At 42.9% G+C, this 12,283-nt stretch overlaps 1 protein-coding gene across 1 annotated transcript; it reads right to left on the bottom strand.

The window, feature by feature from the left end:
- UBE2A (ubiquitin conjugating enzyme E2 A) lies at window positions 1-11,815 on the bottom strand. Its single transcript, XM_024195227.2, has 6 exons — window positions 11,547-11,815; window positions 11,136-11,216; window positions 10,490-10,515; window positions 3,932-4,021; window positions 2,306-2,394; window positions 1-1,416 (listed from the first exon to the last, which is right to left on the bottom strand). Exons 1-6 carry the CDS (start codon window positions 11,588-11,590, stop codon window positions 1,288-1,290), a joined length of 459 nt encoding a protein of 152 aa, XP_024050995.1. The 5' UTR covers window positions 11,591-11,815; the 3' UTR covers window positions 1-1,287.
- Between the last annotated feature and the right edge of the window lie 468 nt (window positions 11,816-12,283).

Genomic DNA, 12,283 nt, shown 5'->3' with positions numbered 1-12,283 from the left:
TAAGGTTACACTTTTATTTACAAGTTTTGAAAAATGTACAGTTTCTTACATGGGTTACTTATGCAAAGTTATACTTCTCAACAGACCAATGTGCACATAAGACAGGGGGATAGTGGACAACAGAGTTATAGGTCTCATCCCACACTGCTGTTTAAAAGGTACTGCCTCCAAAGTGTACAAACTTAGCCTTGCAAAAGATTGTAAATCCAAACTCACTCCACCTTTTGAAACTTGAAAGATATTTTCATTAAAGTGGGTGGAAACTAACAAGCACATAGCTGTTGCTCACAGACACGCACCCCACTAGTAATTTACAAAGAGCAGGAACTGCACAGCCTCAGGTGCCCCCTCTCACAATTCTTAACTCACTTTCCACAACAGAGATGTTTTAAGTGTTGCAAGGGAATCAAGTACTAATGAATGCGATATCCCAGCTTCGAAGCATTTTGTTTTTTCCTACCTCACACTTTTTTTTTTTAAACTCAAAATAGCAAAGTTAACAAGATTTTGAACTTAAGTACAACAGCTCAACATGGGTATGTCCAGTCAGTGCCTCACTGAGAGGACTAAAGTAACCTATTTCATCAGTATCCTCATAGGTATATCCTTTAAAACCCTATTTTTGTAAATAAAAAGGAGGTACTTTGCATATCACCCCAAGTACCATAACAGTAATCATACCTTATCTTGCACCTGAAGTGCAGAAGTAGCCACTATCCCCCATTTTCACTATCTGATTAGTCGGATCGGAATCAGTTGTTTTGTATTTCTAAACAGTTGACAACCCAGTAAGACCAGGGAAAAGAAAAGTTAATTCTTCCTGCAGTACTTACAAATGCAGTGGGGTCTAAAACCAACAGTAGAGGTAAGTGACCAGCCTGGACAGATCAGCACTCTAGTAATATCAGTTAAAAATGTATATACGTATATAAACATCCCTTTTATCAAGCTACACATAAGCATCACTGTGTATAACACAATTACAATTAAAAGCTTAGTGTACACTACAGAAATGCACAATACTGCCCTAAGACTGGAGAAGAGGGACCACAGAAAATGAATTCAGCATCAGTAATTCTTTTGCAAGTAACCCAAGTACAGTACATTTGACTTCAAAATGGGTGCTTTCTGATGTCCAAGGAAGGGAAGCTTCAGCAAGGGAGAGTGGCAACAGCACAACAGCTAGTTTGCGTTCAAAGTAAATGCAATGATGCTAGGAGGAAGATGACTCAGACACTTCATATATATTTTCCTCATCACCAGAATGTTCATTTGCATCATCCAGGGTCAACAATCACGCCAACTCTGTTCTACTATTGCAGAAACCCGTTTTTCATATTCCCGCTTATTCTCTTGGTATAGTTGAGCTGCCTGACTGTTTGCTGGACTGTTGGGATTCGGCTCATCCAACAGAGACTATTAAAAAAGACAACAAAAAAAATCCTGTCAGTTTTGTAGGTATAACAGTTGAAAACTTATTTCCAGTACTTAGTTCAAAAAAAATTGTGTCAAGTGTTCCTCCTGCTCACTGTACTCAAGCAGTGTAACCACAAGATATTGCAGTGTATTCTGGGTTATTTGCTATTACAGATACACCTCTACCCCGATATAACACGAATTCGGATATAAGGTGGTAAAGCAGCGCTGGGGGGGGGGAGAGAGAACGGACAACTGCGCACTCCAGCAGATCAAAGCAAGTTCAATATAACACGGTTTCACCTATAATGCGGTAAGATTTTTTTGGCTCACGAGGACAGCGTTATAGCGGGGTAGAGGTGTATTAAATCCTCATCTTTCACATGAGAAGTTTGAAATATGTAACCATTATAGGTTCTAAAAATCTTTCCTGGTTTTACCTTCCCCAATTAAATCAAAATAATCAAGCACCTAGTATTAAGATCTGATGAACATAACTTTGTCAGCGGGTACTTAACTCTCTCCCCACCAGCCCTCTACCAAAAGACTCCTGTAATTGATTAGACTCATTAGCAGGGGTAATCAATTGTGTGTGTCAAGGTCCAGACTCCAGGGAAAATATAACACTGATAAGTAAATAAGAATCTGACATACACCAGATTCAAAAGCATCTGATGGTCTGGATTTGGCCCACACTCCGCCTATTGCCTACCCCTGCATTAGACTGTTTACATTTGTTGCTTGTTCTTAACATAAACAAAGAAGAACGGTAATTTGTGGTGAAAACTTTAAACTTCACTCAACCAGATTTTCGCCATTAACTGAAATTTGTCACAGCAACTTTACATGCAAGTATAGGATTACAATAAATGCTGGGAAGTCATTTTACCTGTATGGATGTTAAGATAGAGGACACATCATAGGTAGGACTCCAACGATTCTGAAGAATATCCAGACATATACTACCATCTGCGTAGACTAGAAGAGGGGTTAAAAAGAATTGTTGTGTAACAATATAAGATGTGATAACATTGAGGATAGGGTTTAAAAAACAAACACAGAAGTGCCACACCAAATTTTTGCCAGCATTACTCAATCTTCAGAAGCCTAAATAGTGAAACATACATTAAACAAGTTAATGACCATCACAAGCCTTACAGAGTTGATATCTGTTAACAGAAAAATGACCCCCGATCTCTTGAGAGAGAGAAAAAAAAGTCAGATTTGTTGCTAAGGAGAGTTGCCTAGAAATTATGTAATTTTTAGACCGCTTATTCAAAAAAAACCATCCACCTCCAACTTGCTCCATTGTGACCTCACAAGGGGCTATGAAGAGGTCTCTACCATGCTACTTCAAGCAAGGATTAAGTAACAGAAACAAGTTTACTTTGAAGCAACAACTGTTTTCATGCAGGTGTCTCTAGTAACTAAACAAGGAACAGAGAAGAAATTGTTTAAGGTGGTCTTTCCACTCACTAATTTAAGGAACCCTCCCCCACTAATAGTGCATTTGATCCATACCTTGTTAGCAACTAAACATGGAAGTTTTATGGTGGTTCTATTTTTATTCATGTACCCAGCAAGTGTTTAATGAAAAGCCTTTGGAATTAAAAGAGTTATGCAGGCCACAACGCCATATTGTTCGTCAGCAGCTACAGCTGGAAGCAAGCATAGATTAAGGAATGCAATCTGACATTGAATTGAAATATCCACTCCTGAAGGCAGCCACTGAAACAGAGAAAACGATCTAGCTAGCTTTGATTGTACAAGCCACATTTCTGAATGCATCTGATATTATAAACCACCATGGAACTGAAGCACAGACAGAACTGTTGAGAGAGACATGTTTCACAGAAAAGGTCAAATTCAGCTTAAAAGTGACAAATGTAAACTTTAAGAGCACAGTTATGACTGTAAATGTTAACATGTATTTACAAAGATTATTTTGCATGAGGCCACATAAGGACAAAGAAGATCCCACTGTGAGATTTTTTTTTTTAAAGGGAAATCTATGTAGCAAAGTCATAAAATGGAATGCTGTGACCTCAAGCATTTGTGTTTTTAAAGCAAGGACAATGTTCACGTAAGATTCCACTCGTTCTGGTTAACTGAATTAACCAGACTGTGTAAATGAACACGATTCCCTTCCCTCCCCACCTCTCAGTGTGGAAGGCCTCTTTGTCCTCAGAGCCAGAGGAATTCTCTGAGCAAAAGATGTTTAACCAGAAATACAGTAGCCAAATAAGATGGGAGCCTAAGGGATTCACATAAACACTGCTCCATAAGAGTTGTGAATCAAGGGAGTTCAAACACACACAGGAGTCTGAGTGCTACTTGGGACATGTCCAATCCCTGCTCCCTCCTGTATCAGAATGAGAGCTAGTTCACTTGTTACATAAAAACAGGTATGTTTATAAAAAGACTACACTGTCTAATCAGCAAGCATTATGCTTTACTGTAAGTGCTGTAATAAGCCATAAACCACAGAATGATTGCATCTTATATGGGTACTTACCATTTGGATGAAACATTTTAGAGACAAATCTAACGGTAGGTGGCTTATTTGGATATTCCTCTGTAAATTCTATTGTAAGTTTGAAAGTTCCTGGAGTTGAAAGAGAAAATTATAAATAACTTTTTGTTCAAGGACATCCATATGCTTCACAAGGGATGGGCAAGTATCCTCCATTTATAGAGAGGTCCAATGTGTTATCCCAACGTCACATACAAAGTTGGAAATAGAATTCAAGCTGTTCAACTCCACCATTCCTCTGCTCTAAATCCTAGACAATGCCTCGTATTTTGAGCAGCCTCTCCCAATAAGAGAATAATATTCACCATTATTCTCTTATGCAGAACTGTCCTATTCAGAAATTTTAGGTGAGGAAATAAGTCTGTCCTCAGTATCCTTCCAAAGATCTAGTTCTCTTTATAATACCTCTTAAATATCCAGATGCATAGAAAACGGTTGTTCTGCACGTTCAGAAGATTAGGAATCTGCTTTGCAGGGAAGAGCAATGTTCCATTGTTCCCAACAATACATAATTGGACTTTTTTTTTTTAGCTTGATTCTTGTAATACTATTTAAGAGATCATATTTCTAGGAGCCTAATGCACTTGTGACTTCCCTTGTACATCAAGTTGTGTGGAACCTTTCTGCAACATTACCATGGATTCTGCAAATGGACAATCTGCCTTGAGGAGCCAATATGAAGAAGTTTTGGAGAGTCAATTTTCTGCCAGCCATTTGGTGCTATCAGAGCAACTCTGTATGGCTTGAGACTACCAAACTTGTGCCCCTTAAGAAACGTGTTAACACGAGCCACAAGAATTGAGATGGTTAAATCCTTTGAGCCCAACAACCTTAACATAGCTTCTGCTGATACAGGCTATTTTTGTCCTTCTCCTAAAGCTATGATGACCTGGGAAAATAAGTCAGTCAACTAAGCGGCAGACAAGCAGAGTCCCACGTATTGTGAGTGCTTGCAAAAATTCAAATAGGACTGAGTGAGTGATGAACTCTAGAAATGCCAATCACTTGGAAGTAAATACACTGAGCCTTTTTTACAGTACTGTCCTTGATCCACCAAATCAAAAAAGCCAGACATTGTGTAGTATACACAAAGAGGTTAACAGCCAAAAACAACGTATGAAGCTAAAAAATACCCTCTTTACAACCAAAGTCTCCTGTAACTGAGATATATCCTTGCACCATCTATCAGTGTCATGTTAGTATATACAACCAGTTGCCATGATTAAGGGAAACATTGAATTTTACTTTTCTTGTAATGAACCTTCTTCCCAGACCAATGACAACCTAGTTTAGGCCCAGAGAGCTTAACAAAAAAAAAAAAAAAAAAAAAGATACCTTGAATATAAGAATTCATGTCTACTGTGAGTATACATTATACTAGTTATTAGTATTAATTGTATGCATTTAAATGGTATTTGCTAAGTGGGAAGAGTGTTTTTAGCCCAACATTAGCTATTCTAGAAATCTTCAAGCCTTCCCTAGCGGAAAGCATCAAGGGAGAGCCAAGGAGTATTTATTTGTCAGTTCCTTTCCCTTCTGTCAGAGGTCAGCAGGACTAGCATGGTAGGATGCCTGTAGTTTGTTCCCATAAAACAGCAAGTCCAAAACAGCAGTATTAGTTGTGTTTCTAATATGCAGATGAAAAGCCTTGAAGTGCAGTGCTAGAGAGAGTAATTTCCTAATATTGCACTTTCTGTACACAAGCTGGCTATGAAAAGCAGCATCATTATGATTCCAATGCCATTTATGAAGACACTGAAGCTCAGACGTTAGCATGACATGCCTGTTAATCTTTTATATTGTATTATGTATTTTTAATTTATGGAATTACATATACATTTTTACAATTACTGGGAATCTAGGCTATACTACACAAAACTGACATGCCATTAGGGAATCAATTCCAACATAACCATGTCTAGCTGTATAGATAGATTGCTCATCCAAGGAAAGGAAAGTAATGAAGTCTCATTTGTGTCCACAAGCAGAAGATAGACCTTGTTAAATGGCAACATCAACACATAATGCTTTTTAGTAATGTTCCATTCCTCATGCTATTGATTTGAGGTTTAGGAAGGAGAATCAAGCTGAATTGCCAACTCTACCACAAGCAACGCTTCTTATAGACTGTCTGGGCAGCAAACAGATCACAAAATGGATAAGCATCTGGCTGAAAACTGAGCACAAGCTACCACAAATGGTGTGCCTATGACGAACATCAAGGGGTTCTCAAAATACATCTGTAAGACATGACTAGAATTATTCTAGAACAGTGGCTAGAATGTAAAGAGGAGAGAGTGGAGAAGCCAATCAGACAAGAAGAAACAATATCAAAACCCATTTTAAACAGATCCTACTGCCAGGCTGTTGAGGAAAAAAGGCACCCTGATGTCCTGCTTAACATAGTGAGTTTAGTTACCCAAACAACCCTGTTGTAAATCAAAAATGCATTTATTTAGTTATTGTGGGCCTTTCTCCGTGCACTCATTTATCCATGGTTCTACTTGAAAAGATTTTCATAGCCTCTCACAGAAGTGTCATTGTTTGGCCTCACTAAAGACACATTCATTAAAACTTCGGAGTGGTAATCAAACTGCAAGTCACTCATATTTAAAGGCTACATGAACAAAATAAGTGGGGTTCTGCAGACCATACTCTGAATGATAAGGGGAAGAAAAATAAGAAAAAAAAGAGTAAGATGGTAACTCATGCAACAGTCTTATAAACATATGGTAAGGCAGATGCATGGTCCTCTTTCAAGGGCCAACAACTTAATCTTCTGAGGCAAGCAATGGACGTTGCATTGCCTAGGATGAGACTACCTTGATATGACTTCCAAGTTCAGGGTGGCTAAGTCAGCTACAATAATGAGCAGTGCAGACCATCACTAAAACATGGTTTTCTTATTAGAAGCATTACCCCACATGGCAACGGAACAAAAAACTGGATGGACCTATAAGGTTCAGTGCACCTCACGTAAGCCACCAAGGACCTTTGAAGTCGGGCATCCAGAGAAGGGCCTCACCAGAGGTATATAAACACAGAAAGGATGCAGGCAGGACAACAGATCCCGTAAACGGAATTCTCACCATGTTGGATGAGATCTTCTGAGATTCTTGCAGCACCAATTTAATTCCACCATGTACCAAATTCTACAGAATTAGTCACTAAACCCCAAATCTCTTACTCTGCCAGCTAACACTGTCACCAGGAAGTGATCTGACACCAAAAATCTTGGTCTTACAAACAGTGAGTGAACCAAAAGAAATGCATCAACTTTGTCACAACCACATTAGTCCCAGACACTCAGGTTTTTAATATGGGATTTAAAAGTACCAACCCCTGCATGAGCTCAGAGAAAAAGGCAGTGGAGACACTGATATACCTTTGACTAGTTCATGAATAGCTGAACAGCTGCCAGACAAACCTGAAGAGTTATTAAATTACTCAGGACAGGCAAAGAAGAGAGTCAGGTACTTATGTGAAGTAAACTAGTCTACATGGGCCTGCTTCCACACTTGAAATCTTGTCAATGTACAAATAGGCCATCCTGGCTTCCTGAAGGCCATTTAATTGGAGACCACATGCCTATAAAGCTTCCTCTAGACAGGACCCAAAAATTCAGGGGGAGCAGCTTAAGTCTGAACAGAGTGAGGTGGGCTGGTTCTGAGTGATCACTCCTGGCCAGACTCAGACTGATGGTATCTGTAGTACAGTTAAGAACTGTACCCATCTGAACCAGTACAAGATGAACCATTTGTCTCTCCTTAGCATGGCCAAGATTTTTGCTGTAAGGTTCCAGCACAAAGTTAAACACTTCCCTCCCTAGCAAACTGAGATGTCTCTGGCTCAAGCAGTTTTTTTTCTACCATTACCAGAGTCTGTAGTTTAGGTGGAAAAAAAAAAAAAAAAAAAAATCCACCATTAGTGTCCCCCACTGGAGATGGTTCTAATCTACATGTACTCCATGACCCAGAGACCAATTGTGAGAGTCTATCACAAGAAGAGCCTCCTTATTAATCTTCCTTTGCTTGTCAGAAAAGAGAACAGAAATGTCTGTAGGTGTGGGAGTAGGCACAGTCCTGGAAACAGGAGACCCAGACCAGGGTCTCTTTGCCAATGATTATAGCTTGTGCTGAGAACACAAACTATGCCCCCACCTTTTTCCTCCTTGTGGATAGTAAAATCCTGCTTTCACTGAAGTCAACAGCAAAACTGCCACTGACTTCAGTGGAAGTAGTATTTCACCCTGGGTCTCCTGTGGCACTTTAATGTATTAAGCACAGCATTCTAGATAATAGCAAGCGAGAGACAGCTGTCCTCTGGGAAAAATGCATTCCTAATGAGGTATCACGTACTCCAACCAAGACAAAAACATTCGGACTGGTTTGATGCCTAAAGAAGTGTTGCCGTCTGCTGCTGGTACAAGAGGTGCTGCAATGAGCTGCCAGACCACTAATAGTCCAGTATTGCTGAAGAAAGCATTCTTAGAGTCAAGTCTTACTAAGCCAGAATGGGTGTAAGAAACTAAACACCACTACACTAACCTTAGTGAGAGGCAGAGCACAAGGTAAAGGCACCACGAAGCTCCCTAGTAGTACCTGGAGATATCAGCACCAACACTTCTAGGTGGTGAGATGCTGTGCTGTAGGAAGTAAATATATTCTGGTCTGTCCAAGATAGTTAAAAAGAGTATTTCCCATAGGCTGCGGTCAGGAAAAATTAGCAAAGATGCTGTTACTCCTCACTCAAGTATGAGATGGGAATCCCAGTGGGCACCAGTGCCAGAGTACCTTCCAAGGAACAATCCAGCAGGCACCAAGGTGAAGAGAAGGTGCCAAGACTATATGTGCTGCTAAAGCTCCCAAAGTGCTAGGATATCAGCATGACACTTAAAAGCACACACAGTGAATGAGCACCAGTCCCAAGTAATGCCAGAACCCACTCAGCCCCAGGTCTAGATCCAAGCACAATACTTCCAAAAAGCTGTTCACCACCTTCAACATGCCAGCGGGAGTACTGATGCCAAAAGTCCTTAGTAACTAAACTTATCAGTTACTCTAACACTGAGCCATAGAGATAGGAGACGGAGACTCCAATGTCTCAAGCTGCAGGAGATACAGAAGAGAGAACCCCCCAGGTATTAACCCATTCCATTAGAGGCAGTGCACCAAGAACCTGGGCCTCTGAGCAGTTCTGGTAACATTAGCGTGCCAAGGCCAAGGAGGCAAAAGGGAGTTTATCTGCCTTAAACAGTTTCATAAATTGAGAGGAGCAACAAGCACTGCAGAAAAAGAAGAGAAAAAAGGATATCCAGCCTCCAAACTAAGGCACAATATAAGTTGGAGCTGCATTAATTAAAACTGAGGCAGCTCCTGTGATGGGCTTCTTGACAAATCAAGGATAAAAAGGAAGTGGCTGAAATACTGTTGGGGTCTGAGGTACCGGAAAGTTAAAGCATGCTCAGTAAGGCAAAGCCTCAACCCAGCCTGCAAGGTGTCCTCAGAGGGTCAGAAGCATTAAGAGCTAGAGTTTGCCATAGGCTTTCAGCATGAGAACCAAGAATAATTGGAGTCCTGCACTGATGGTACTGTTAGAGTGTACCACTGTTTTCAGTTCATTTGCTTTGCTTATTTGACAGCATTTCATGTCTACTGAGTTTCCACTATGTGTGCTGGTCTTTCATACAGCATCAGTGAAGCGAAAACATTTTCAGAGATAATAAAGCCACAGAAATTGGCATAGGTTCTTGGGGTAAGTTTATTATTTGAACCTACCTTTAATTCTTAAAACTGACTAAATTTCAAGTTGGTGTCCTTTTAAGTTGACTAAACCAAGGAAATTTAAAGCAAAGGGCAGAGTAGCCATTTATGAATAGAGCCTAGCTTTTGCATATCATGGCATGTTAAAGATCACTTCCTGTATTAAAGGCATTGTGATAGAAGATCCAGTGAAGCATTGTCCTGACATAAACAAGTTTGAATTTTCTTAACACCCTATAAGCTTAGAAGGACATCCAATATGTACCCTTGTTTAATGCAAATACCTAGGTTGCCCATTTACATTTCAAGCATGAAAATCACCTGAAAAAAATAACCCAGGGTTATGATAGAAATGCTAACAAATTCTAGAAGTGCTTTGACTAGACTAAGGACAAAACACAGCTAAAGACTGCATGCTGATCTGCATGTGTTTTTGTGCAATGAGATGGTAACCGGATTATAAATTTTCAAAAAAGTTAAGACTTTTTTGGAAAAGGGAAGGGAAGGAGGAAACATTCCAAGGGTCAGGGATGGAACAAAGCGAAATATCAATTTTAAAGGCAAAGTTCTGCTTTCAAATCTGCCAGGTGAATCTCAACTAATCCTATGTTCTCCTGACTTGTACAGAATTCTCATTAGGAGAGCAAAATATCTAGTCTAAACATGTTGCAAGGACCCAGGAGAGTAACATTTTGAGACTGTGTCAAACTTTCATAGTTTAATCCTTTACACACACAGAGATAAGAACAGACAAGGGCAGGATTTTAACTAAACTTACCATCTTCGAAAGGGGTCCCCTCAGGCCTGGAAAATAAATAAAAACAGTCATTACACCACACCCGCCCTTTACTTTGGTCCCTCCCCACCACAGAAACAGGCTTTAAAGTGTTTTACAAACTTACAGACAAAAGTGCCCTAGTGGGTGCCCTGCTTCTAAATCTGTAACAGGGGAGGGGGGAAATGATGTGCATGGGTGCAAGGCATTTCAATCATAGGGAGAGAAGCGGATCTGGACCCTCCCAATTTGTATTCCCAAAGAGTGCATAGCCGCGAATTGGGGGAGGGGTGGCGCACATGTGTGTAGGAAGAGGTCCCCCTTTTCCTAAGGCTATTGGGGAGGGGATCAGAGGCCCCCACTTAACAGTCACAAAGTGGGGGGAGCTCCTCCGGATAGCAGATCCCATGGCTATGCACGGAGACTGTCCTGACATTCGCAGGGGACAGAGGGGCACAGACACAAAACTCCCTTTTGGCGGCCACATGCGGGGCTATGGTGAAAATCTGGGAAGCTGTGGGGCATGCGGGTCCCGCCTCCCCGACGCGGGTTCGGCCCTAGCCCCAGGCTTCCTCCCCGAGTGTGCGAGTCCCCCCCCGCCCCATACACACAAACCCCCACACACCCCCGCCCAGCTCCCCTGCCTCACCCGAAGATGACCGCGTTCCACACCATGATGTTGTTCTCGGAAGGGGCCCCGCTCACCCCGGCCGGGGGATCCTCCTGCAACCTGCGGGGCAGAGACACAGACCATCCGTGGGACGCCTCGTCACTAACCCCGCCCACGGCTTCCCCCCCGCCCTCGGCGTAGCCCTCCCCTCCGCGAAGGACGGAAGTAGCGTAGCTAGCGAGCAACTCCCCTCCCCCTCCCCGGTGAGCTGCGCAATTACCGTAACCCGGCGGGCAGCTCCACTGTCATGAGCAAGCCGCGTAAACCGCAGCCAGACAGCGTGGCCCTGCGTTACACAATCAGCGTAGCGCTCCCTATCCCGCCGCCATGTTAGCCTGCCCCCTCCTTTCCCGGTAGAGGCGCGGGCCCCTTAGCCAGCGGGCTCGTTACCTCTTGAAGTCCCGCATGAGGCGCCTCCGGGCCGGAGTTGACATGGCGGGCTCAGGATTATAAATCACTCATACACTAGCCCGAAGAGGGAGATAGGGTCGAGGCGCCCACGGCAACAGCGGCTGGATCCGACTGAGGCGGCGGGGGCTGCCGACAAGCGAAACCGGCCTCTACCACTGGGCCGGAGACGCGGGGGAGGCTTGGGCGGCAGCTACTACCTATTCCTGCGTCTGCGCCTGCTGCCGGGCGATACCACTGCCGCGGAAGGGGAAGGAGCCGGATGCAGCTGAGCCAAATCAGACTCTACCACCACGGGTGGCGGAGAGGTGGGAGCGAGGCGGTGTCTAAGGAACCAGGGGACTGTACCACTGACAGGGGAGCAGGAAGTGCTGACGCGGGGGGGGAATCTCCTTCCCCTCTATAGTTTCTGTGTCTGTCAGACCGGTACTGTGTGAGGCTCCCCCACCCCGGATCCTCCCCTGGACCCTGCATATGTGGGTGGGGAGAGAAGCCGGGCGGGGAACAGGGTAGCGGGGTCATTTGCTTATGGGGGGCGAGAAGCAAAGCGGGATTTCCACTTGCCGGGGGCGGGGCAGAAACACCGCTTAGGGATCCTAATTTGATTAGGGGGAAATCTTCAAGCACTTATGGGGATAACAAGAAAGGGGGCAAGGGGCACGGCCTGGTCATTAGGAGCAAGGAGAGGTCTTAGCTGGTTTCTAGGGCGGGCTAGGCTT

Source organism: Terrapene carolina, unplaced genomic scaffold (assembly GCF_002925995.2).
Source record: "Terrapene carolina triunguis isolate 2854851 unplaced genomic scaffold, T_m_triunguis-2.0 Scaffold131, whole genome shotgun sequence".
In the NCBI taxonomy this organism is placed as follows: Eukaryota; Metazoa; Chordata; order Testudines; family Emydidae; genus Terrapene; species Terrapene triunguis.
This window is presented reverse-complemented; position numbering and strand designations above follow the sequence as displayed.